The sequence below is a fragment of the Saccostrea cucullata genome, unplaced genomic scaffold (assembly GCF_032062105.1).
Source record: "Saccostrea cucullata isolate Sc308-1 unplaced genomic scaffold, CSIRO_AGI_Scuc_v1 ctg2755, whole genome shotgun sequence".
Classification (NCBI taxonomy): domain Eukaryota; kingdom Metazoa; phylum Mollusca; class Bivalvia; order Ostreida; family Ostreidae; genus Saccostrea; species Saccostrea cuccullata.
The window spans coordinates 14511-41387 of NW_026935245.1; the positions used below are offsets into that span (position 1 = coordinate 14511).

The 26877-nt window shown below is 31.7% G+C and overlaps 1 protein-coding gene across 1 annotated transcript; it reads left to right on the forward strand.

Moving 5' to 3' along the window:
• The first annotated feature begins 17125 nt into the window (after nt 1–17125).
• Nucleotides 17126–25104, forward strand: LOC134242307 (uncharacterized). Its single transcript, XM_062724389.1, has 7 exons — nt 17126–17319; nt 18464–18768; nt 18911–19051; nt 19511–19744; nt 22256–22359; nt 22639–22780; nt 24271–25104. Exons 1-7 carry the CDS (start codon nt 17169–17171, stop codon nt 25102–25104), a joined length of 1911 nt encoding a protein of 636 aa, XP_062580373.1. The 5' UTR covers nt 17126–17168.
• The last annotated feature ends 1773 nt before the right edge of the window (nt 25105–26877 follow it).

Genomic DNA, 26877 nt, shown 5'->3' on the forward strand with positions numbered 1-26877 from the left:
TGTACTTAAAACAAACGAAACACAAATATTTGCTAATAATTTCACTGCGTATACTTTTATTATACTGCAAAATTACCAAAGCATGCAAAGAAAAAATGAAATTCTCGAAAAAACCTGTAAAAAAGTTTAATTTACATTTCTTAAAAATATTCTTTTATGAAAAGTCGCCGGCGTGGGCATTGGCTAGAGTGTCTGCTCTAGGGTTATATGGTAAGGCATTAATGCTACTGCGGGTTCGAATCCCACTGAGGGACGTGAAGATCTGTACTTCGGATACAACCTTATAAACTGAGGTCGCAGTAGGTGCTGGCAAGAAAAAGACCCCGCACTGCTCAATGAACGTTATTGCCGAGTATAGGACAAAATTTGCAGGTCTCCATCGGAAAATGGTGGTGTCTCTATTTGAGTGAAAAATCATCCAGATGGACGTTAAACAACATATTTTCAATCAAGAAAACTTTTGTAAAAATGTTTAGGTTAAGGGTTGCAAAAGTGAGAATACGTAAGGATAAATTACATAAACAAGCTTTTTCCCAAGAAAACAGCAATATATCTCTTAGATTTACATTTGAATTGGTAACCTGAATAATGTTTGCCAAGTAAAGTGGAAGAACTGTTTAAGATTTCATCATGAGGTTAAAAAATTGTGCAAAACTCGATATTGAATTATATAAAAAGATTTCTTTAGATTTTAAGGATTTATTATTTATGTAATTTCACATCAAAATCAGGCAAAAAAATATATAAAATAAAACAAATCTATTCATCAAATTTCTGTTTGTGTTAAGTACCCTCAAAACCTTTTGAAAGGAAAAACATACATGCCAAAATATTAAAGCATTGCCTGTGATGATGCAATAGTCATGAGCTACAGTGAAATAGTTATAATCAATTTTATTTTTTTTCAAAGTACAAAGACCACAGTTGAGGTCAGAAGATAAAAAAAAATTCTACCATTGAAAATGTCTCGCCTTAATGATTGATTGATTGATTGTACATTGTTTGACGTCCCTCTCGAGACTGTTTCACTCATATGGAGACGCCACCACTTGCCGGTGGAGGGCTACAAATTTTGTCCTTTGCTCGGCACTCAGGGCCTTTGAGCAGTGAGGGATCTTTATCGTGCCAGCACCTACTGCGACACGGGGCCTCGGTTTATACGGTCTCATCCGAAGGACCGGTCTCCACGTCCCGCAGTGGGATTCGAACCCGCGACGTAAAGATTGACTCCTTACTTGGCGACTCTAGAGCAGACGCTCTTACCACTGCGCCACGCGGGCGACCTCGCCTTAATGAATACTCATGTCAGATATCATGGCCTTAGACTTGACAGTGCAGTAGTTTGACAACAGCCAGACAGGACAAAAAAACATACCCTCCGGATCATTCGATCCGGGGACATGAAAGGTATTAAGCATGTACATCAGCACTTGAAAGCAAGCCTAATTTACACTTCTTTTAAGGACAGATGATACAAACAATTTTTTTCTTTGAAAAAGATTAAATATCATGTCACAAGTTTAGAAAAGTTGATGGTTCTTAGATTTTTTTCTCCGAAGAACTGGAATATGAAAAAAACCTGGAAAATATTAGTATTATTTCAATGAAAGCACAAATATAGACAAATCACATTCAGTAAACGTTTACAGGTTAAAATAAATTTCAGAATATGTTATCTTGGCGCTAGAAGTGTAATATAAACTTAAGAAAAATATACTGAGCCAGGTGAATTTTATTAGGAAAAGCTAAATGGTTAAAATCAGCCTATGTGATATTGCCATTTTTTTGTAAGTTCGATCTTCCTCTTAAAATTCACCTGGCTTGGTATATTTTTCTAAGGTTTATATTACACGTTTAACGCCAGGATAACATATTCTGAAATTTATTTTAACCTGTAAACCTTTACTGAATGTGATTTTCTATATTCATTTTTTTTATTGAAATATTACTAATATTTTCCAAATCTATTTCATTTTCCAGTTCTTCGGAGAAAAAAAAAATCTAAGAACCATGCACTTTTCTAAACTTGTGACATGATATTTAATCTTTTTCAAAGAAAAAAATTGTTTGTATCATCTGTCCTTAACGAAAAAACTACATTACACCTATTTTGTAAGTCACTGCCACCAACAATAGACTAAAAGGACCCATTAAAATCCAGCATTGTACATAGTTACAAATATTGAGTTTGGTTTTTTTGAAATATTAAACGCAATACATTGTACGAACAGAGAATACCCAAAGTTCAACTCTTCATCGTCTTTTTTTTTTACTTAAAGAACTTTTTCCTTACCTCTAAACACCTTGATCTTATTGACACGGAGAAGAATAATTGTTCCTAAGTCTTGTACAGTTTATTTTATTTATTAACAATTTATCTATTAACATTACTAAACAATATCATTTGTTTACATTTTTCTGTCTGTAAAAAAGACAATTTCGGCCTTCCAATTCATTGGCATTTTACTATGATAGATATGTAAAAAAAAATATTGTATATCTTAAGGAAGATATAATACTTGATGGCAATGAAAACATTGGTTATAATTGTTACAGGGGAGACAGGTCACATGACTAAAAAGGCATATTACGTCATAATCGATGATGATATACATGTCAAACGTTGTTAAAAATCAACAATTCTTGTGTAATTTTAATCTTAATTCTAAAATTATTTTTTAAACATTTAATTTTAGAAATTATTATTAATAAAGTTTTAAAAGGTCTTGCCATCATTTAGATATTGTGAAGTTGCCCAATCCACACATTTGTTTCTCTTTACCCTGCAGTCTGACGTTAGTGACGTGATAGACGTAGTGTTTGAATTCTCAGTGCAGCGAGATCAAGTACACACACCCGTCATGATCAGTTTTATTTCATAATAAACAGGTCACAGTCAATGTATCATGATGAATTTTTAAAGAAGATTTTTTGAATTAATATTTTTTCGTGTTTACTAGCAGAGCTTCCCTCTATTTAGATAATTTTGAATGTTTATGTTTTCGTGTGACGTCACAATTGATTTCCCGCACTCGGAAAATACAAACGTGAAGCGTTTTCATCATGCTTACGTCTAATTCAACGATGTTTTGTGCGATATTGAGGTAAGCTTGACCCTGTGATATTTATGAAGTAAATAATTACGATGAAGGACTGACATTCAATCGTACATTTAAAAATATTTATTGACAGATTTTTTTTTCCAAATGAGGTTTTTGTCGTTTAAGGTACCTTGAAAAATGCAGAAATTATCCCACCCAAATACTATATAAAATTAAACCAATTGCTTTCATATAATTTAAAGACTATGAATATTCTGAAATATTCGAGTGTATAGTGTTATCTATTATCGTTTGTGCCTAAAAATTTGCATTATGGACTCCTTGATGGGCCCGTAAACATGAAGTATATCTAAGCTCCATACAAACTCTATACAGGGCGGTATTTGTGGGGAGATATCTTTTAAATAAGTCAAGAAATCCCATGAGAGGACAGTCTTAAAATGTTAAGTGCATATTAAACTAGTAATATAAAAAATACGAAAAAAATTCATTGACAGGATTTTTTTCAACTAAAGGTCCTGTTCCTCCTTAAATGTTAAAACAAGTGTCTTCAATTTATTGGACAACCTTCTTAAACATTTAATGAAGAAATTATGTTCATTGTTTGTTTATTTACCTTTTTTGTAACAAATGCTGCTAAAAATACCTGTAAAATGAAAAAAAAGTTTATCTATTACCTATATGCAGAGAGCATTTTCAGTATTTCATTCTGTTTTAAGAAGCCCGAACGTAAGTGTATAATATCAAAAAAATGAAGTATGTTGTTGAAAAATATATGCAATGAAAAAAAAAAATCCTCTGTAAAACCAAGTAGGTTGCCCATGTAAGAAATCCAGCAAATCATTTTCTGTTATGTAGTTTAAAGAAAATTTGTTAGAAAAAAGCTTGATCTTAAAATTATAACATTAATCGTAATTTGATTCGAAAGTCTACAGTTTTTTATATTTTTTTTTCATTCATACTTCTTTAAATGTACGCTGAATTTAATTGAAAGTCACTCTAGTGTAGCTATATATTTAAGTCTAGGGGAAAATAGGTCAGAGGTACATGTAACAATTATATAAAGTCGTTATTTGAGCTTAAAATGTATAAATGCGCAGAACAGAACGCTTGATGCAAGGTAATGTATATGTGTCCTACTTCTGTGTATTCTAAAGAAAGAGTCTAACCTAATAAAACTACATGTATGACAATCCCTGGATTACATGATTTAACTTCATATTGTGCATCATAAAAAAAGTAAGTAAACTTTCTTTAAGACTTTGAAAATGTACAGATGTATTAAACGATTAATAGGATTAACCAATGTTAGTCCTCTTTATAGAAATAATTAAAGCAAGACAAGATCATTAAGGACAATCTTTGATACAGGTAGAGCCTTTTCCAAAAAAAAAACTTACAACCTTAAACAGTTAACTTATCAGATTATATTATTCTTGAAAATTTCTCGGATTTGCATTTTCTTCTTCGTTTACTTTTACGGACATTAGAAATTCGTAACACCTCTCCGTAAATTTTGACTCTAAGATCATTCAGCATTTGCATCAAAACATGAGGCACGAACCTACTAAGGTGCTCCAGGTGTTGCCGAGGTAGATAGTGCAAGATTACATGTAGATAGTGCAAAAGAAAAAAAAAACAAAAAAAGGATTGCATACAAACTGTAAAGCAGTTTGCAGTAAAGATCAATTTTGTTTTCAATGAAATTATAGAAACGTTTTTGTAATTGCTTTAGGACACGAAAGCTATAAAGACAGTGACTTTCATCGTTTTTTAAAAAAAGGGGGGCAACCAGAGAAGAACAATTACTGACCTGAAAAAAGTTTACAAGCAAAAAAACCAAAATAAAAAAAATAACCAAACTTGAAATTCCTATTTCGTTGGGAGGGGCAAACTTTTCTCAACGCAAACTTCTTTCAGTATCATATGTTCTTCTTACAACACCTAAATTATCATAATAATTACATTCTTTTCCTTTACCCAAAACTTGGGGGGGGGGGGGGCAAGCCTTTCAATTTCAACGAACATTTCAAAAGTAATGGTTATGGGCCACAATGTTGCTACATAGTGTCTGGAAGAAAATATTTCTGCTTATTTCCATTGTCTCTTTTGACATTTTTTTTTCTTTATAAAATTGAAAGCTTGAAAAACATTGCAAAATTTGACAGAATATTAGATCAACCGAAAATTATTCCTTTGTATTGAACAACATTTCAACCGATTTAATAACTGACATTTTACTGATATTTTTCTTCATTCAGTTTCTATCAATAAAAAAGAGAGTAAATACGAAGTCATAAGACTTTAAAATACTTCAACTCGGTATAACGTCTTCCAAGGAATACAGATTTAACAGGGCATCCAATGCAGTTTCCTATCTTTGACGACTTCAAGATACAATATGCGTCAAACCACTGCCTTGGAGGGCGTACATGGGTTTAATAACAAAATAAATACTTCAATACATTGCAAACTTACGCTTCTATGAAAGGAAGAGTAACATGAAGATTTTTTATTGTTAAATTGACTTGTCTTGACAAATTTTTGAAAGGCTAGAAATTGTGTCATTTTACACGTATTAAATAAAACATGTACTAAATAATACGATGTTACCGTTAGGACGAACTTAGCTTTTTTGGCTATGAAGTATTCCATCTTTGTACACTTTTCTAATTATTTTTTTTTCATTCTGTTGATGATGTTTCATTTTCAGTAAAGTCGTCATATTTATGTTTACTTCGTCTTGAAAGAAAATGTTTATTGATTAAAAGGATATATTGATGAGAAATAAAAACTTCTCTTACCTCAGTAAGCTTTCGGACAATGCCGGAAATACTCAACTTTATTGTTAAAGTGCCGAAAATATGACATCATAAATAATAGTTTTGAGGCATCGATATTATATTTAATTGTTGTTTTCAGCTATTTTCAAGAGATTTGTTGCTGTGTGTAAGCCACCTTGTTTTTTCGCACCGCAAATGATTATTTAGACTTTTGAATATTTTCATTAAGATTCAAAATAAAAAATTCTATGTGAAGATTTCAACTTGAATTCCCCCTAACGCACACGTTACAGGTTTTTGCTAGTGTTTAATAAGACGATATTTTAAAATAATCAGTAAATTTTTTTAACGTGTAAGAGCTCTCGAAATGATTTTCTATTGAACCTTTTTTGTGAATATCAATTTTGTCGAAGAATACATCCCTCAAATACTTCTGTAATCTAATAATCGCACGATACATTTCAAACTTTCAAGAGATTAAAACTGGTCCTACTTTTACATACATTTAGAAACAATACACATATACAATGTATCCCACAAAAATATAAACTATATGTGCTGAAAAAATTTGACTAGCGTCATGTGATCAGCAAGGTCGTGTAACATCGTATCAAATATGTGAATATGAGAAATCCCTTCGTGCAGATTGTTTGTATTTCTGTTTATGGCCTACAAACTCGAAACTAGACTGGGAACGTAATGATACTCTGGGTTTTTTAAAAATGAATTTCAATACGTTTAGCAAGTTAATGAAAAATGTGAAAGTTGCTTAGTCATCTTAGAATTCGGATATAAACTTATAAGCAATTACTTAACTTTAAGGATTTTTCAATTGCTTTTTTACATGCATATGTAAATATGAATGTGTTAATATGTTCAAATCAAATATGAATAAAAACTTTCTAACAAGGAAAAATAAATGGTTGCATAATAATTGCTTCTTTAGAATTTCAACATATATGTTCATTATACACAAAGTAAATAGTATATGTATTTATCTATTGTTTTTTAATTATTAAATTATTACAAAGCTGTGACGATTTAAAGTGTTCTTGACAGATTGATAGACTAAGTTCAACTAATTATAAGTTTTAATCAGATGGAAAAACCGTTGTATGGGGAGATTTATTTGATTTAGACATAACTCAAACTTAGTGACCAAGTGCTGATGAGTTGGATGCTATATAGGCGATGTTTCATTCAAAAGGCACGATGGTTACAAAAGTCGTTAAATCTTGTTGTTCTTCAGTAGAATTGAGAAGAAAACGATGTTTATTTAGTTGGGTTTCAAACTTTCTCACATACCCTCAAACTATACAGTGATTCATTATATTATACATATTATACTATACATTAATACGTGATATCTAATTGTAAATATAATTGAATAATAGAGAGGTTAAGCAAGCTCGCTTGTACGTGTACATGTACGTGTAAACTACAAATTAGAATTACACGTACACGTTAACATTTTTTTCTTTTTAGCAAAGTATAACTTGTACTTGTAAGTTTTTAAATGTAAAAATGGTTTACATTTAAAAATCATCCAAAAAGCAATAATTTTAATACGTATATCACCGTTTTACATAAATATATGCATGTACTTATGAGAAAACGATTGTACAGATTTCTTATATTTTTAATCGGTCAGTGCCTGTTTCGAAAATCTAGATGTTGTGATTTTAACTCCCTATAAATTAATATTTTTCAATCACTGACGTTCAGTTCTTTTATCAGTTATTTGCATTAAATATTCAGGTTTTGGAAAAACGCACACATTTTGAAAAATAAACAGCAGTTAAAGAATTATAAGCTACAAGTTTTGACTTACGTGTACTTGGTAATCTACACGTAACTTGTGTAATAGGATTTCTGTAGAAATTCGTCATTAGCAAAAGTGATGACGTAATGCACAGATTTCTGGTGCTACCCGTACACGTATGCGTACACGTTGGTTTGCTAAACCTCTCTAATGTAGTAAACTATCATTAAACTATAGTAAACTAAGGGTAAATATAGTAAATACTGTAAACTATAATACATGTATACTCTATTCGGGTGACAATGCAACTAAATCAGAAAACATTTAGATGCAATTTTAGATCCTCATCACCTAAAATGGAAGAGGATAAACCATTAAAGGTGGCAGACATCATTCGGAGATTTTCAAGGTCAGTTTTAATTTTTGTATCGGATTGTTGAATTTCAATGAAGAACATACATGTAAATGATGACGTTGCATTAATTAAACTGAGTACTGTTTGGAACAGTATCAACTAAAAGGGTAAAGTTTAAAGAGGTGTCAATAGAAATCTGCATACACATTGACAAAAACAACATGATGATGGTCAAAAACCGTTTTTTTTTTCTTTAAAAACTTGTTTCTTATGCTTGCTCTTTCTTTCAAATAAACGAAATGGTTCAGATTGTCCAATTCGGATGACAATAATCCACAAACATCAGGACAAGATGAGAGGTTTGTATACTTAATTCTAGGTTATTGTACTTTGTATTGTATTGAAAATATGAGCTCAATATTTCTTCTAAAATGCTTTTCATTGGTGTTTTACTCACTTAAGATGCAAAAATAACTGACCCATAATTCTATAATGCTCTATCATTTTTGTTACAAACATACTGCAAATACATGTATATCACACATACATAAAGCAGCAACAAAACAGCACAATTTTAAAGCGGAACAAAACTCTAACAATATGTAGTAACTTCCACAACTCCCTTCAAATGTATTAGGTTCTTTTGAAAACTTAACATTTAACAATCTAGTGAATAGATGACCTTTGCCAATCAAGAAAAACAATAATTTACAACAAAATAGCAATTATTTACCAATATACAAAAATTCAAAATTGAACTCGGACTGCAATTTAGCGTGGTAAAAACATCAGATATCAGTACCACGTGACCTAGACTGTATACGAAGAAGCATATCAGTGGCATTCCCCCTCGTGTCGTCTGGAAGTACAGATCATCACCGGAATTAGGAAGTAGTCGCCCCGGGAATTAAACAGTCTGTGTTCAGGAAATCAGTTGTCCAAAAACATGAAGATGAACAATCAGAGTAGACTTATGTACATCAATAACAAAGGTCATTTATCTAAAATATTGAACATCATATAATAAACTAATCTATCTACCATAATAACTTCTCATTAACATGCCTTACGTATACACGTGAAAAAACTACTAACAAATATGGTCTTTCGTAACAATGCTTGCATTTAAACCTATTAACCAGGTATTTTACGTCTTGTATCATCAAAAGTGTACCAACAAACAAATACTTTCCTTTGCACAAAATAAACTTCAAAGAAAAACAGGAAAATAACACTTAAAAATAACTCTTACACATGCAAAAACAAAAGGCCCACGGTCCACACAGAATTCAAACAGTCCAGAAAAGGTTTCAAATGGTCCACACAAGTACCAGTAACACTGAGTAATGCATCCACAAAGCCTGGGAACCGCCCAATCCACGAAGTATGGGTCATGATTTCACACCATCCACACAGTTCGATGTCCAGAGCTAATCTGACAAACCTGGTCAAAACCCCTAGATATGTGACCATTAATATTTCAAACAGGTTTTCAAATCGATGCCACTGCTCTGAATGCTACTATTCGGTGTGACCATCAATGCGTGCAGGAAAACACTCCAATATGTATACAAGAGCCTTTGGACCAATATCTACAATATTGTGCAAATCCTAAATTGCATTCAATTGTCTTTTGGATAATAGTATCAGATGATTTATTTGTTTCATTTTTTTCACTAAAAAGGAGTACATAAAGTTTCTATTAGATTTGAAATGTGTTTTGTCAACGGGCATTGTCGTCGCATTGCTGCAAATACATTTCAGAAAGGTGTGGTGGTGGGGATGGAGCGAAGACTAAAATATATTTTATATACCATCTATCAGTCTCTCATGAACTACCACAGTTGTTTTATATTAACTTAAATAACAAAATCTAAGCGATATGTTTGCTTTTGTTATCGTAGGATTTAAACGAAATGGCATTAGTTTTCATGGGGTTTCAAATATCTGTAGATAATAATTGTGTTCAAATGCATTTTTTACAGTAAAAACTGTATTGGCCATCCTTCCACTAAAAATACAATACTTCGAATTCAAATTAAATTTTCTCACGATGACGTCGTGTCAACAAGTGACTTGAAATCAGTTACTTACTTGTCCTTGTAAATACCTTGCTATTTAACTATAATACTTAATGCAGTGGTATTTTAATGTAGTTGATTTGATTTCATATAAAGTTAAAATGCGCAAGCCATTTCCTTCTTGGAATTGAGAGGTATTGTTTTTTTCTGTTTTGGTATGCGGTCACATTACATATTTCGCATATAAATTAGACTCTTTTCTTTATGCAGCCTTATCTCTGTAAATGAGATACTCCTAGAAGACACATGATTGTATGTAGAATAAAGTCACAAGTTTAACGATATTCCATGAATACAAACATAAGTTACCAATGTACAAGGGATGATCAAAAAATTCGCGAACTAATTAAATAACTTCCATAAAAGAAACAATATTTGGTTTCAGTGTTGATTATATTTGAAATTAATCCTCTTTAATTTTAATGCACATCAGCAACCGCTCTGCGCATGCGTGAATCAAGTGATACTGGCGGTCACGTGACCCCTTCCGTCGCGTTCTGTCACAAAAGTTGAAAGATTTTTCTGAGTTTTATATTTCTTTCCATGTGAGTTAATTTTTATGACAAGAACAGTTCATTTGTTAGAAATGGTCAAATCTCAGCAACAAAATGGGTGGATAAGAATAACCTTTCCAAAAATAAGCATGGCGACCATTAAAACACAAATCTTCTGTCTCGGGAGGGACCTTTATTCAAGATGGATAGAGAATTGGTGCCTTCTTTCTATCAAATCTAATATGTTTAAAATCTTAAGTAAACGATATCTTAGGTATTTAATAATTAAATTATTGTTTTAATATTCAACTATTTTTCAAAGTGTAAATGGAAGTCTTTGATAGCAAATTGCTAAATTAAAAACATTTATCTTTTCAAACTTGCTTTCACTGGTCAAGAAGACAAGTATCATCTTTAACCATCTGCTTTCCTTCACTGAAACTATCAATCCAATCATTAATTGAATTTATAGGAACTCATTTATCTTAATAATCTGTGTACAAATTATTATATGATACTACAGAGTGATTTCCAAGATATACAAAAAATTGTAAAGTCGTTTGTTGAACGAGTTCGACTGAGACAACCATTTTTCGTCACAAGTGACCTACATAGTGGCGTCATTTTCACATTGTGACGTCACAAACAAGGTGTATGTGTGTACCGATTTTCATTCTAATCCGAATCGTGGTTTTGTAGATATAGAGATAGTTTATCTTCTTCTCCGAAGATTTAATCTGAATTAATAGGAAACCCCATTTTTAGGGCTCAAGCACAATCCGCAACGCCCGCTGAGTCTTCCTTATACCAAAGAGAATCAAGTGAACCGAAAGACGCAAATAAGAGAAAAAAGACACCACCCAAGCTTCTCCCCAAGCCTTCTGTAAGAAGGTCTCGCATCACTGGAGAATTAGAAAAGGTAAGACTAATTTTATTTATTAAGCATTTTATGTATACGGAATAGTGGTTTTAAAACAGACGTAAATTTCGGTTTGCTTTTTCAAAGTTAAAATGGGGACGTTTATCTTCCTCATGTATTATCAGCACGTTTCATATTCGGTGAAATTCCGATAATGACAAATAAGGAACGCAATATAGGAAATAAACATTTTTTTTTTTTTTATAATATATAAACAAGATTTTTTTCTTTTATTCATACTTACTTGTAAGGATGAAATATATATCATTTAAATTTTGCGGGCTACCTATAAACCACAAAAGACCTGAAATTCAACGTCCTGCTAAAGATCCCCGCTATGTGATAACTCTCTGATAAAATTATTCTACTGAGAAAGTAAACAGTAAACGAAAGACTTTCAGTTTATGGCCTTGAATATTTGTTTTGTAACATACATCGTTGAATAGTTTTATACTTTTTTGCATCTTTTGTGATGGTAAAAACAAATGCTACTTTTAAAATCTGATATTAACCGATGGATGTGGAGCAGGTTTAATACGACGAAACCTTTCAAACACTCGAGCTCTAGAGAGTTACTTAAGAAGTGTTTTAAATATTTTAAACTGGAGAAAACGAAATGTATATGGTAGGGATATAATGCAGCTGTTATGCATGAAAACCTTTCGCCCACTTCAAATATTGCTGGTCCAGAAAAAAATGAGAAATTATTTCACCTATAAGGCTATATGTTTGTTTTATAAAGAAATATCATTTGCATTCATACATGTAACTTTGCTTTAGAAGTTACTGTATATGTAAACAAATTGGCGTATTCAAACTTTATAGTGCAATCACTGGGTATTGAGTTGTTGGCGTATTTATGAATTATTATGCTTCCTGTCAGTTTGTCTCGATATAACCCATACCCTACTATTCTCGCATAGTGGTCTAAGGATTTATATAGCGTAAGCATACTATGCCGAAATAGTGCACGGCTTTATTTACTGAATAAAATTCTTCCATGCACATGCCGGGGATCGAACTGACGACCATGAAATTGTCAGTCCGATGCCTTATCGATTACGCCATAGAGACGATCACTGATTGGTATAATTTTATGAAATATATAAACTTAATTTATACAATTGACACAAGAAGGAGAAAATAGACAAATATTATTTGAAAACAGTTATATTATTCTAAGGAACTTTAGATTAATGTGTACAACAAACTTTCAAAATAATTACATACAGATCGTTAGATGAACTGATTTTATAGGGTCATTAAAACGCTTTTTTATATGACGCTTGATTGAAGGATGTAAAAGAAAATTGTCAATGAGAATCGACGTCTGCAAACAAATAAGGCTTACGAACAAAACAGAAAATAAAGATGTGTTGCTTTGGGACAGAAAATCCCGACTTATTTAGAGAAAATACTAGTAACCAAAATAACTAAGCATGCAAACAATTTTAGCATGAATATTTTGAATTAGTTCTTGCAGGTGCGCTGTTTAAGCACCGATATTTTCAGGAAAAAGTCAAATAGATTGCCGCATAAATAATTAACAGTCAGCATAATAATAACAATAGTGTTGCATTATGCATGTACTATGCCTAAATAGTAGGCAGGGTTTGACACATAGTGCACTCGCCTCCGGCTCGTGCACCATGTGTCAAACCCTGCCTACTATTTAGGCATAGTACATGCATAATGCAACACTATTATATAATTAGCACTACACAATTCCACTCTCTGTATTGTATTTATACATAATTTCGTTGCGGTGTTTTGAATTAGGGCATCAAATTCTGTGCAAAAAATATCAAACCCGCTGTACAAAGTACACGTTCAGTACTTGTACTTCATACATGTAATCATCCAATTTAATGAAATCCATTGGTTTATAAGACTGCTTTGGACTTTTAACCTTTATCCTTTTATCGTTTAAATAAATGTATTAAAATAAACTGACGAAATGGCCTTTGTCGATCATCGAAAAGTTGAAAAGAGATTTAAACGCAAATACGTGATATTGTAGTAAATTTTTATTTTACTACCGACATGACCGACTATAGTGAACTAAAGTTCCATAGGCAACATAAAAAATCCCAAAAGTTCTCATTATTTTCCATTTTAAATAAGTTTTGTGGCATTTTTGAGAACTCAATAGAAAAAATAGTAATGATAAGGTAAAGAAACAACAGGATAATAATCTTAAGGTTTTCGTTGAAACTGAAGAATGTTAATATTATTTTGCTGAAATATTCAAACATTTCTATTTAAGCATCATTTAAAAAATGTTTTTAAACAAATAAATGTATTTACAAATATTTCCAACCTTTAGATCATGGAAAAGAGCAAAACTCAGAATTCGCTTGCTGTTGTTACCGACCCAACAAGGTATCGTTTGTGATCATTTTGTTTCTTTTTGTTATACTCAGTTTGTTACTTTTCCATTGTAGGTATTTTGCTCTTTTCTGTATTAATTTTGTTCCCTTTCTGTTGAAGGATATTTATTTATAAGTAAAGTCGTCAACTTTTTATTGCTTGCACTACCTGTATTCATGGTCTGTTTTCTTTTGTGTTTTTATGAGTCATATAAAGCTCTGCTTTGCCAGAGCCTTCAAGATTGATAAGATCAAGATTTCCAATTAATTTGACCAAATTCCCCTTAGTGTTTTTTTTTCTGAATGTTATATACTTATTGAATAAGTTTTTTTGTTCTCTGATTTTGATGTCAATTAAATATTTCCAAAAGCTATTTCATTTTCAAATTTAGAACAGAAGTTCAACTTAGGACATCGCGTAAAAGAACATCGGGACAATCAACAGAGTCTCAGAATTTTTCCGCCCAAGCTGTTTCAATTCAAAGTTCCCGGACCAGTGTCATTCATCGTTGTTCAGAGGCATCATCCAATATATCACCGGGAGGATCTAGTCGGCAAGTATAAGAAGAAAGTTTTTGCTTAGGGAATTTACTTTGATAAGCGTGATGCCTATTTGTTTTTCATAGTATGAAACATGGATTTAAGGGCTCTTAATTTTTTTTTTATTATTTATTTCTCTCTAAAATTGACTTTGCTTACTTTGTTAGTAAAAAATGTGATTGTCTTTACTTTTCTGATTAATAACTGCAATGAAAGATATGGATATAACGAACAGTAGAACAAGATCAAAAGTCCATAAAACAATACAAAATAAGAGCAGAGCAAACACGGACTTCAAAACATCAGTGATGCGATCAGGTACCATGGAGGAGTGAACATCCCTAGCCTACATATGTACCGATCACACACATCGTGTGCTCATTGTCATGATCGGAAAATAATGGGGAAAATACATAGTAAATTCAGTGTATAAATAATGTTAGTCAGCATTTGACTCAATGATAAATTGTATTTGCCGACAAGACCATTGCTTCGACGATAGAACGTACGAAATGAAGCCTTTCAACTCAATTGCTTCTTTCACCAACTTGTTTGTCAATACGTTAACCCGATTAAAAAAAAACTGTTCATGCGCACGGCATGTTCTTGCTTTCCAAATCAACTGAGATATAGAATGAGATATAAGAGATATATACCTGTATGCAAGTGAGGAAGGTATATCGCTACATAAGTAAGGGAAGTTGATAATAGAAAAGTTAAAGCTATCACGTTTATCATATAGCTTGGTTGTTATATGACCAAAAGCGTCTTTTTCAAGTGAAATATCCAAATATGAAACATCTTAAACGAAAGTCAAAATATACTCCTGTTATACTAGAATTTTGATGAAGTCAATTAGACAAAAGTTAAGATATTTTTAAATATTGCTTTAAAAAAGTGTTGCTATCTGCAAAATAAGAGATATATTCAAAGATTAAAAAAACATTTAACAGGCGATTAAATTTTTGACTTAAGTCTAAGTCTATTTAATGATCCTTGGTCCTGGGGGGTCGTAACATAAAGGCTACTTAAGTCTAAGACCGTGCTTAAGTAGGACTTAAGTACAGTCTAAAACATAAGACCGTAACTAGAAGCGTACTAAGATTTGGCAATCTTAGCAAAACTTAGGCGGCCAGTACAGGTGTCTTAAGTATATCTTAACTTTCTTATTCATATATTTAGAACTATTTAACGTTGATTTTCGATGTTAAAACATTCTTCTATTCATATTATGCATTAAAGAAAATAATTATCTCTATTTGACGCTGATTTAATAATTTTAGTTTTTCGGGGGGAGGGGGGGGGGCTGATCCCTGATTCTAATATCACTCTCAACACAGCATACCTAACATGTAAATACAAAATTTAATTTTAGAGATATGTCTTGAAATTAGAGGCACCTCGGCTATAGAAATAAATTGAACACAGCCACGAACCATGGATCGACCTGTATGTTCACTTTGAAAATATGAATTGAAATAATTTAAAAACAGAAAAGAATGAGGATGATGAACAAAACAGTAATAAAAAGTGTCTGTTAAGTAGAATAAAAGCGCAGATTTAGACAGGATTCACTACAGTTCGATCGATCGAGAGAGAGAGAGAGAGAGAGAGAGAGAGAGAGAGAGAGAGAGAGAGAGAGAATTGTTGATAAGTGGATTCTGTAGTCTTTTCTTCTGAAATGCATGGCTGGATACATGGGGGGATTCAAAATGTATTGGACGTTTTAGAGTTTCACTTTCAAGTAGATAGACGGTCGGTTATCTTGTCTTTTCTGCGATAATAACAGGGTAAGTGAACATTTGTCAAAACAAAAGAGTTACAAAATGTAAACTGAAAACATCTCAGGTGATAAAACGGGTCCCGATAAAACAATAGTCATACATTTACAATGAACCACAAATTGCCGATTTAATCTGACCGTGCAACATTTGTTGTCAAACATTCCGAATAATGTATAACAGAATTATAATTTTAATACGAAATCTAATCTTACATAACCAAAACCGATAGGAAAGGACGCCAACATACATATGTATTTAATTAAAACCCTAACTGAATGACATTTAGCAATATCTCTATATAAAATGAAAAACCATAGGTTGACTCATATGAAATATTTTAACATAAGTTTGACTTAGCTAGGACCTAGCTTAGTTCGCTTTATGTTACGGTTTAAGACATACTTAAGTAGTACTTAGACAGGTCCTAAGATTGAGCTTAAAACGTACTTACGACCCTACTTAAGTCAAAAACTTAGCAAGCTTTATGTTACGAGCCCCTGGTCTCCAAAAACAGCATAGATATTGTCAATCAGAAATTCGTGTATCATTTTGATGTAAAACATTAGAGTATTTGTATGCACAATATGAATGTTTTTAACAAAGTAAATTTGCAAATGACCATTGACATGGTAGGTAAATTTACGAGTTCCATTTTTATTGAAAAAACAGCTGTAAATGATATAAAAAGCCAAATTGATCAAAAGTTGTATGGAATTTATTTTTAAGTATCCACATCTGATTTACACCACTTCTTGAATGTATTGTTGCACAGTCTCTTACTAATCATAAAGAGATAGCTGACATGTGAAAAGAAATTAAGCCAAACCCGCAAAAACGAAATATTTTATAAAACGTCTGAAGTTTAAAACGTTTTAACCTGTATTACCTTTTTATTCTAAATTTACCTTTATATATATGCATTATTATTATTAAACTACAAGACACTTTTTGTTTTCTTTCTACAATTTAGTAAACAAACAAGACACAGGCTCTTTTCAATTCAGAAGGAAATTGTTTCCATGTTTGATGACATAATGGACATCATTGAAAGTGAAGATTATGGCATAAATCTTCAACAATGTCTGGAAAAATCATCTCCTGATTTTGTATCATATATTGCTAAGCGAAAGGAAGATATTCTGAAATCAGATCACGGAATAGTTGTGGCAGGTAAAGTTAGCAATCTTTATGACCGTAAAACATGTTTAGAATTTGTGTAAGTAAACTATCATGACACGTTCATACATGATGTGTATTATTTTCTAAGAAGATTTTAGATTTAAGTACTGAGTCATACAAATATTTTTTTTTCATATAAACACATATACATTCCTGAAAACTAATTGTGACGTCATAAACATGTGCGGTTTTTTTAATTTGCAGACGACACCAATTTTCAACGGAATTTTCGTTCAGTTAATATAGTCCACATACATCATCTACAAATATTTTGAAATACGTGAAGTTTTATTGAATTTTATTTAACGTATCAAGAAATTAAAGTTGGCGATGGCTGTGGACACTATTATCTGAAGGAAAATTACCCTTGAAATGGGTCATTTTGATGCTTCCTCTGTTACAAATCAATAAATGCATCAAACTAATGACGTCATATTTCCATAATTGTAATTCTTCATGACATATTCATTCCTGATCTATCATATTCATAAACTAAACTCATCTATAAGCCAGTTTCAAAGCGTTTTGAAAACATAAGATTTTTAGGGCACAATAAAAAAAAAAAGTACCTTCTCTTAAATATCGATCGCTTCCAGTTCATCTTACACAAATTCTAAACATGTTTTACGGTCACAAAGATTGCTAACTATTTTTTCCCAGGTGACGACATACATTTTTGAATTATTTGAACACCTATTTTAGTTCACTATAACCATGATAGACTTCTTGCTGATGTCATTAATATTTTGCCGCTATGTCAAAAATGTTACGCATATAATGTAACCCTGCGTTTCTTTTTCTTTCAGAATATATTCTTTTCTTGAAATATATCATACAGATAAGAAGGGGCTTAATTATAATCATAATAATAACAGAATAAATGTTTCTTAAGTTGGTATATTACAAAAATTACAAAGAGGCTTTTCACGAAATATTTCAAGCATTATAAGGTATCAATGCATGCAAAAATACATGATCAACATTTTCTGGCTAAAGGTTTAATTTGAACATTAACTCCTCTACTAAGATATATTTCTTTTGTTAATAGATTTTTTTTAAGATCGACCAATAAATTGCATCATTACATTTCAAATACTCATACCTACTATACCTTTGTCAGAAAATCTATTTTTAGGAGAAACAAGCGCTGGTAAATCCACTCTTATCAATAAACTACTAGGGTTGAGAATTTTCAAAGGACGAAACATGGAATCAACGTCAACAGTTTGCAAAGTACGAAACTCTGATAAAGTGGTTATAAAACAAGAGTTGTGCAATGGTGAATTCGAAGTCAAAGATATGAGTCACATTGATGTACAAACAAAAAAAGGGGAAAAAACTCTAAGAGATACTTTGAAGACTCTTACAGATATGACCATAAAAAAAGAGAGTATCAAATATGAATGTGTAGATATTGGATTACCGGTTTCCTTTTTGAAGGTATTTATAACATTATTGCATTGAATGAGACCATGTATTATGTATTCTGTAACTTAAGACAGGTATGTTATACGTATTTTTCCCTATCTTTAATGAAAAACCCATTTCATTTACAAGATAACAATTACTATATTGTATTTAGGGAAATACAATAATAGTCGATACACCAGGCATCGGGGGCTCTGGAAAAGTCAGCCAGAAAGTGATGGAATATTTGCCAAATGCTGTATCTTTCATCTTTGTGATAAATGTGGCAAGTGCAGGCGGAATGCAGAAAGACAGGGTAAGCACAATGATAAAAAAAAAAGTAAAATTCAGTTTACATGAAGCAAACAGAAGATGTTATATTTTACCTTGTATGAACAAAACAGTTTGAAACTATATATTTCATTATTTGTTTGTCCTTGTTGTATTTTATATACGTTTAAATATTTCATTTCCACACCAAAAATGCAACAAATAATAACAAAATAAACTAAAACTCATGATGATGGTTTGGTTGTTCGTGTATTATTTTGATAGTCCTATAATTGCCATAATGCAATCACGATAGATGGTGTTTGTAATTTCTTTCTCTTCAGTCAATGTCAACGTTCAAAATATTTACCTATTTCGACTAAAGTGATGATAGGTATGGTTGAATACGTGTTCATTAACATCCCAATTTCACATTATATAACACCAGTGTGAAATATGATACTATAAACAAAACAGCAACTTTAAAAATGTTTTAATTCCACAGCTTCCAAAAATACTGAAATCCGTTATCGACCTGCACATGGATGACGAAATGCCTTGTTTTGATCCAAGCAGTGTCATTTTCATAACGAACAAATGGGATTCAATAAAGCAGGACCCGGATGACAGTGACGAGGAAGATGATGCCACTCAAACTTGGGAAAATGTGACAGACAGTATTTTTACAATGTGGCCATCAGTTAGAAAAGAGAATATTTTCAAACTGAATCTCATTGATGTAAGCTATCAAGTATTGTATTTCTTTCCGTTAAAAAAAATGAGGTAATCGTCAAAAGTAAAATAAATTCAAGGTATTTAATCCCTTATACTACAGATTCAAAGAAATTGAAATAACAGATATCTTGGTGTTGAATATTCGGTATATTCAGACAAAATTCCTAATTATTACCATGCAAGAGTGGGATATATTGTTATCTATGACCTTGAATTTTGGTAACAGTTATATCCCTCTATTTCTAATTAATCAATTTGAAACAAATGTCACTTTTATTAATTGAAACGCATTTCCCCATAAACTTCAATCTAATCTTTCTTAATTAGCTTATGTCTCAAAATTAAAAAGTTTGAAACTTTCTCGCAGGCAATTGTTTTCTACTATTAAATTCTTTAATTTGATATCAGAATATCATGTACGAGTCAAATATTTAAGGATAGAGAGTCTGGGCCAATTAGGGATGTGAATCCTTTACAAAAGTGGCTTTGCAAGTCAATCATTTCATTCAGAATATCCATAAACAGTAACACATACATACAGTTTATTTAAGGTACGATATTTGAAATGATATTTTCATTTTTATGAAAACACTTACCGTTTACATTAAGTTATTTAATTTAATGGCGCCATTTTGAAAAAAAAACACGATCTGGTTTCGACCTCGATTTATATTTTTATTTGTAGAGAGAGAGAGAGAGAGAGAGAGAGAGTAAATATAAACATAAAACAGTCTTTTTGTCCATGCTCCTAGGTAGTCTAGGTAGTAGTACAAAACAAGGAAGATATTGACGCACGAAGTAAAAATGGACCGCAAACATAATAATTCTTTTATGAGGCATCAAACTGAAATTCATGATCTGTTATCAATATATTATCTGATATTAACTGTTAATATAATCCGATCACATAAAAAGTGCATGCTTAATGCAGACAAAGATTTCATTTTTTAACAACAAAACTTTCTTCATACAAAGTAATAAGAAGCATCGCACGGAATATTTACTTTGGCAAAAACTGAAAAAAAAAAAATATTTGAGACTTGTCTCTCTCATTACCCGCGTAGCGCAGCGATTAGAGCGTCTTGAGACCCCCCCCTCTCTCTCTCTCTCTCTCTCTCTCTCTCTCTCTCTCTCTCTCTCTCTCTCTACGTATACTCTTTTAATTCAAGGCAATATATATACAACAAATGCATCAACCTTAAACTTGTTGCCTTAACATGGATTTATACAAAGTGTGAGTTTATATCTTTTCAGCGTATAAAACGTAATTGTCCCCCAAATAAATATAGTGCACACCAATAACCATACTGATAATCATAGACGCATGACAAACATTGCAATGTTTAGTAATGAAAAAAAAAACAGACGGGAGCAATTATGATTTATATAGTGATTAAAACATTATTTGTTCAATTATAAACCTACAAAGAAATTGTTCCTCTTTTAATTAATATTTAGGTATAAAAAAAAAACTGGTCTCGAGAAAACTACCGGATATGGATGTTAGGACGAGTAAACTTCGTTGTCGATGTCAGTATTACTCTTTTAATTGAATCACCTAGTTACTTGTTTCCTTTGCACATATTTATGCAGAGTGGAGTTAAGATATTTTTTTTCATGCTATAGAATGTAACTACAGAATTCCTCTAATGAACACAGTGCACACCAGTTTCTGTGACGCATGATGATTACAAACGTGTTTTGGAATACATCTTAGTTATTACTTAGTACATGTATGGCGTATAGTCCTCTATTCTTCAACTTTGAATAACAATGTAGGTGATTAAAAAATCTGTTACAAAGTGATAATACACCATCTGCTCTTTCATACATATATATTTACATTTGCAAATGTTTTCCTTTATATAACACTACTGAAAGCAATGTGTATCTATTACTGTGTAAATACAGGTACTGGGTCAAGAGGTTATAGACGTGCGTATGGATAAATTTTCGAAGTATTTTCTCTGTGATGTCATAAAGGGTAGACGCGCGGTCAGTGGATTACATACATACCGTTGGGTTTGAAAAATAACGCACTTCACACGTTAAAAGTTACAATCAGGCAAATATAAAGTATGAATGAGTCACAAATGTAAATATAAGTAATAAGGTATCATTTAAAACATCTATCGGGCTATAAATACGGGCTGGTACGAATTTAATTCATTATAAATCCCTTCGGGCTTTCTGGAATTCATCTCGAGACCAACCAGTATTTATATCCCGATAGATGTTAAAAACGATTCCTTATTTCTCAAATATTTAAGTGTTTTGATTTTAATTTACATTTTTTGTAGGTTATTGTATGAACGAAAATGTAAAAATCGTTATTATTATTCAAAAACATTAAACATTTTACATAAATATCCAATACATCTTGTGAGCGTTTCAATTGTATATACATACATTTTTAAGCATTTACCTCAAAACAAAACAAAAAAAAAATAAATAGATAAAACAAAAAATAAAACAAACCGAAAACAATGTCAGAACGTACTTTTTGATACTTCAGGTAAACAAAGAAAAGACCTCTATGGCAGAGTTTGATAAATTTCGAAAAGCTTTAGAAAAAGTGGTAAAAGAAAACGAAAACATAAGAATCACGGAACATTACAGGTAAATTCAACTTACATGTAACTCTTTTGTTTTACTCCTGTAAATCACCAGATCCAAATTATTGGATGGATGTGATATGGGGTGTGTGTAAAACAGATTGAATATAAATCATGTCCTTTTCACACTCGTGTGAATGACACTATTTTTGATATGTATACAAATGAGATCAAATGTGAATGTTATTACAAAAGCTGATCTCCATCCCCTTTTGTAGTCTTTGACAAAATTCTAATTGCATCACCGGAAAAATCCCTAGTTTATGGTTTGTGTCTTTTTCAGGTTCCTGTGTACACTGTTAGATGATATGTGTACAGTAGTTCGCACGAGACAAAAATTGGTTAATAGATCAAAAGATGAGCAAGACAGAAAAACTGAAGAACATCAAAAGAAAATTGCTTCCTTAAAAGAGAAGTGCGCAATGGTATTTCCATTATTCTTTTCGTATTGTAATATATGCAACTAGGTACTAATAGAAATAGCTTAATAACAAAGTTAGAGCTTTGAAAATGTGACGTTGTCTTTTAAACGACATCCTCAACTCAATCGTCAAATTATAAATTGTTAATCACTGAATCAACGCTCGTGCATATCGTTGCAAAATCTCAGATGTAAAATCTTAAATCTTGCGTACAAATATTAGTTATCGGACACTTAATCAAGAAGGATATGGAGATATCGAAGTATTCAATCTCAAAGTCCATAAAACTATACAAAATAAGAGCAGAGCAAACACGGACCTCCGAAGCATCAGAGGTGGGTTCAGGTGCCATGGAGGAGTAAGCGTCCCCTGCCGACCGGTCACACCAGGTGCTCCTTGTCATGATCAGGAAATAACGGGAAATCTGTCGTCAATTCAGTGTGTAAATAATGGACTAACAATAAGTTTGAAAAACGTCAGTCATCAATTTTTTACTAATAAATTGTATTTGCTGACAAGGTCATTATATCGACCATAGAACTTACGAAATGATGACTTTAAATGAGACGGCTGATATTCTTGTTTCATCAACTTGCTTGTCAGTAATTTATTTCGTTTAAGAAATTTTTCATACGTAGAGCATACTCTTGCGTATCGAATCAACTGAGATACATACACTCCGTATTCAGGTGATGAAGGTATATTGCTGCATAAGTAAAGGACATTGACGATAGAAAAGCTAAAGTTATCACGTTTGGCATATAACTTGGTTGTTAGGTTACCATTAACGTCTTTTTCAAGCAAAGTATCCAAGTATGAAACAGATGAGTCAGACTCTATGGTATATTTTATCTCTAGCTCTACTAGATATATCGTATCGACGTAGAAATTTTACACTTCATACGAGAAAAAATAGTTTAACACCACTAATTGGATGAAAATGAACATATGTTCCTGTATTACCGTTTTTATCTTAAGAAATTTGTACAAGTTACTTTTTCAAAAAAAAAAAGAGGGGAGGGGTTTATGAGCATTTATCACGTAAATATATCAAAAATGCATGTTATATTTCTATTGGACATCAAAGTAAGAATTATTGACAGCTTGTTGGAGCTCTTTGAAAACATAATTAGAAAATACCTAAAGTTTGTTTTATCTATCATTGTATTGTTTCCGTCAGGTTATTATTATTTTTTTTGGAAAGTTCATTGCACAAATTAAACATATAATAGTTATATTTCTTTAGCGTAATCAAAGTTTCAGAAAACTTCTGCTGAGAAATGATAAATTTTATCCTTTAAACTGTAAAATCACAGATTTTTAAGAGGTCAAAATTTCGTGGTTTGAGGTCATTTGAGATTTTAATTCGATGTCGAAGAATTGCCCTGTAGTAATTAATGTGAAAAGTGGGTCTTCAGACATTGAAATCCACGAAATTAAACCCCTACAAAAATAAGTGATTTCATAATACGTTTTTTTTTTATTTCTTTCAGAAAAGTCATACTTGGCGAAAACTTATCTCAAGCATCATAGAACAAGAGGCAAATGCAAGTTTTGAATACATGTCATCTGACCTTGGAAAGGAGAGAATTCTTAATCCAAGATGCTCAAAACCTATAATGAAGGTATCAAATGTTCCAAGCACATTAGCTGACATCGTTCAGAATAGGGTTGACAAATACATTAAAGAAAAAGTACTGTCTCCAGATGTAGTTGAAGCGTTTAAAAATATCAATGACGACATTTTGGATTTCTATAAAGAAGTTTCCTCCAAAATAGAAAAACTGGAAAATGAATGGACCAGGGACAGCGATGAAAATAGCTCGGAAATAGATGGAACTTATAAAGGGGAGTCGATAGCTCCTTATGTTGCTGGGGTAATAGCAGTGGCCCCACTTTGGTTTCCACTGTTGGTGGCTGGATGTGCAATAGCCGTTGCTTCAGCACCAGTGGCTGCACCAATTATTGCTTATTTAAGTAGCGATTCTACAAAAAAGAAACTTATTGATAAAGAATATGAAAAAAGTAAGTCCTTGTTTAAATCTAAGCTATGCAATTCTTTGGAACACAGTCATGGAGATTCATTAAATAAACTGATATCAAAGATAGCCGGAGATATTTTGCCACGAAGGATACAATTCATCGAAGAAACCATCAAAGAACTCTCTGAAAACCGAGACAAAATCATTGCAAACCAAAAATATTTAAACAGTCTTGCAGAAAAAATCACGAATATGAAAGATGTGACAGAAAAAATAAAGCATGAATTAAATACCAGTTCAACCGAGAAAATATTAATTAAGCATCATTTAGAAACGAAAATATAAATGTAATATTTCAATTTGAAATGTATCAATATCCTTGTGTGGAAATGACATTGAAAAACCGACCTCTGTCCGAAACATCTACAGGAGGTTAAAAAAAAGGATGTAATAAAGAATAAACTTATTGATTAGAATTTGAGACTTGTAAAACTTGCAAACGGTGAGATGTTAACACATATTATTTTCTTTTTTGTTGTTCATAGTTTTATTTCGAACATTGTATTTTATGTAACTGAAAAAACTGCACTCAAAACACACCTGTACCATTTGTAAAAATCTCATTTCATTTAAACAGGAATGAATTAAATTTACTTTTTATTAATTTTGAGTGTAACACTAAGAAACATGTCTTAAACGACCTGCACAGGGAGCTATACATTTTTTTCTGCATTTTTTTAAATACACATAGTGTCGCATTACTCAATTTAAAAGCACATAATCTTTGATATTGGAATTTAATCAAGGTAAAATGTATCAATTCGGTTTTTTAAACGTACAAATAATGAAAAGGTAAAATGTGAAAGGTAAAAGCATACACAGTGTGGTACCTAAGTAAACGTCAGCCGATAGATATGTTCGTCTTTTGCTATCAGAGAACATCTTTGTAGAAAACCATAAAGGTGTTTTGCATTGTTTTTATGCCTGTAAAATCTCCCTACAGAACGTCAATAGCCGTCGGGGATAAGGGTTTTCGGGTGCTAAATTTATTAGCAGCTATTGTATTTGTGAGTAGCGTTTCCATGTTTACATGTATACTTGGCACTTACTGTCATTTGGCAATGAGGAATCTTTTTTCGCCGACTCCTGCCGACTCTTGGCCTCGGTTTAAAAGGTCTCAACCAAAGAACTCACCATTTTTACTTCAAAGTGCCGATGTCTATGGAACAATAACTACCAAAATTACCCAACACGAAATAAATGTAAAATGAAGGGCTTTTAGAAAATAATCACGTATACGTATAGTACACATAAATTCCATTTGTATCAAAGTTAAAAAAATCTCCTTCAGATTGGGGTAACATATTTATTCTTTCAGTATCTTTAATACTGCAGATTTGTCATTAAGTCTTTTCACTTTCGAATACCTTTAGTACGCATAAGCGTATCTAAATTTACTTTCTTTATAGTGAATTTTGGGTTATACATGTAGATATTTGTACATAATTTTAAAAAATGTATAAAATAAGTCTATTTTTTTTTTACTTGCAATAAATAAAGGAGCTGTTCTTAATATAAAAATACTAAAGCGAAGTATAGTTTACTTTATTATCTAATCAAACTAATTTTGTTGTTTTGTTAGAGATTATTTGAAATTTTCATCTATTCTGTATTTGTTTTCAATTTTTCTTATCTTTTGAAACCGATCTATTGACTAGCAATGCATTTCGGAAAATGCAATCCGGGTTTCAAATTATATGTAACATTGCACAGGCATCAGTGGTAAACAATCATTTTTATTATATGATTGAATAAGTTCCATCTCTCGGATTGGCTGAGATCCATCTATGTTAGAAAAATACTACGTTGTATTGACCTGCACGTGACGTTCCAGGTCAATACAAGGATTTATTTCATTTCCATTGATCTAAAAATAGATTGGGAAATTCCAAATTGATACAGATTGATTTGGAAAGCTATTTTTAAGAACTGTGATTTTTTTTTTCATGTGAACATAAGCAAATATATATTTTAGGGTAAGGATGGTAAAAGGGGATGCAGGGAGCCCCCTCCAACACTTTTACTGAATAACATTTTTTTTTTTACTTTTTTTCAGTC

Bases quoted from the DNA above. Each gene is read 5' to 3' on its own strand.
- LOC134242307 (XM_062724389.1), top strand. From the start codon at position 17,169: ATGTTTGATGACATAATGGACATCATTGAAAGTGAAGATTATGGCATA. The intron at 19,745-22,255 runs GTAAGCTATCAA...TTGATACTTCAG, and splicing joins TCAAACTGAATCTCATTGAT to GTAAACAAAGAAAAGACCTC. The intron at 22,781-24,270 runs GTATTTCCATTA...TATTTCTTTCAG, and splicing joins TAAAAGAGAAGTGCGCAATG to AAAAGTCATACTTGGCGAAA.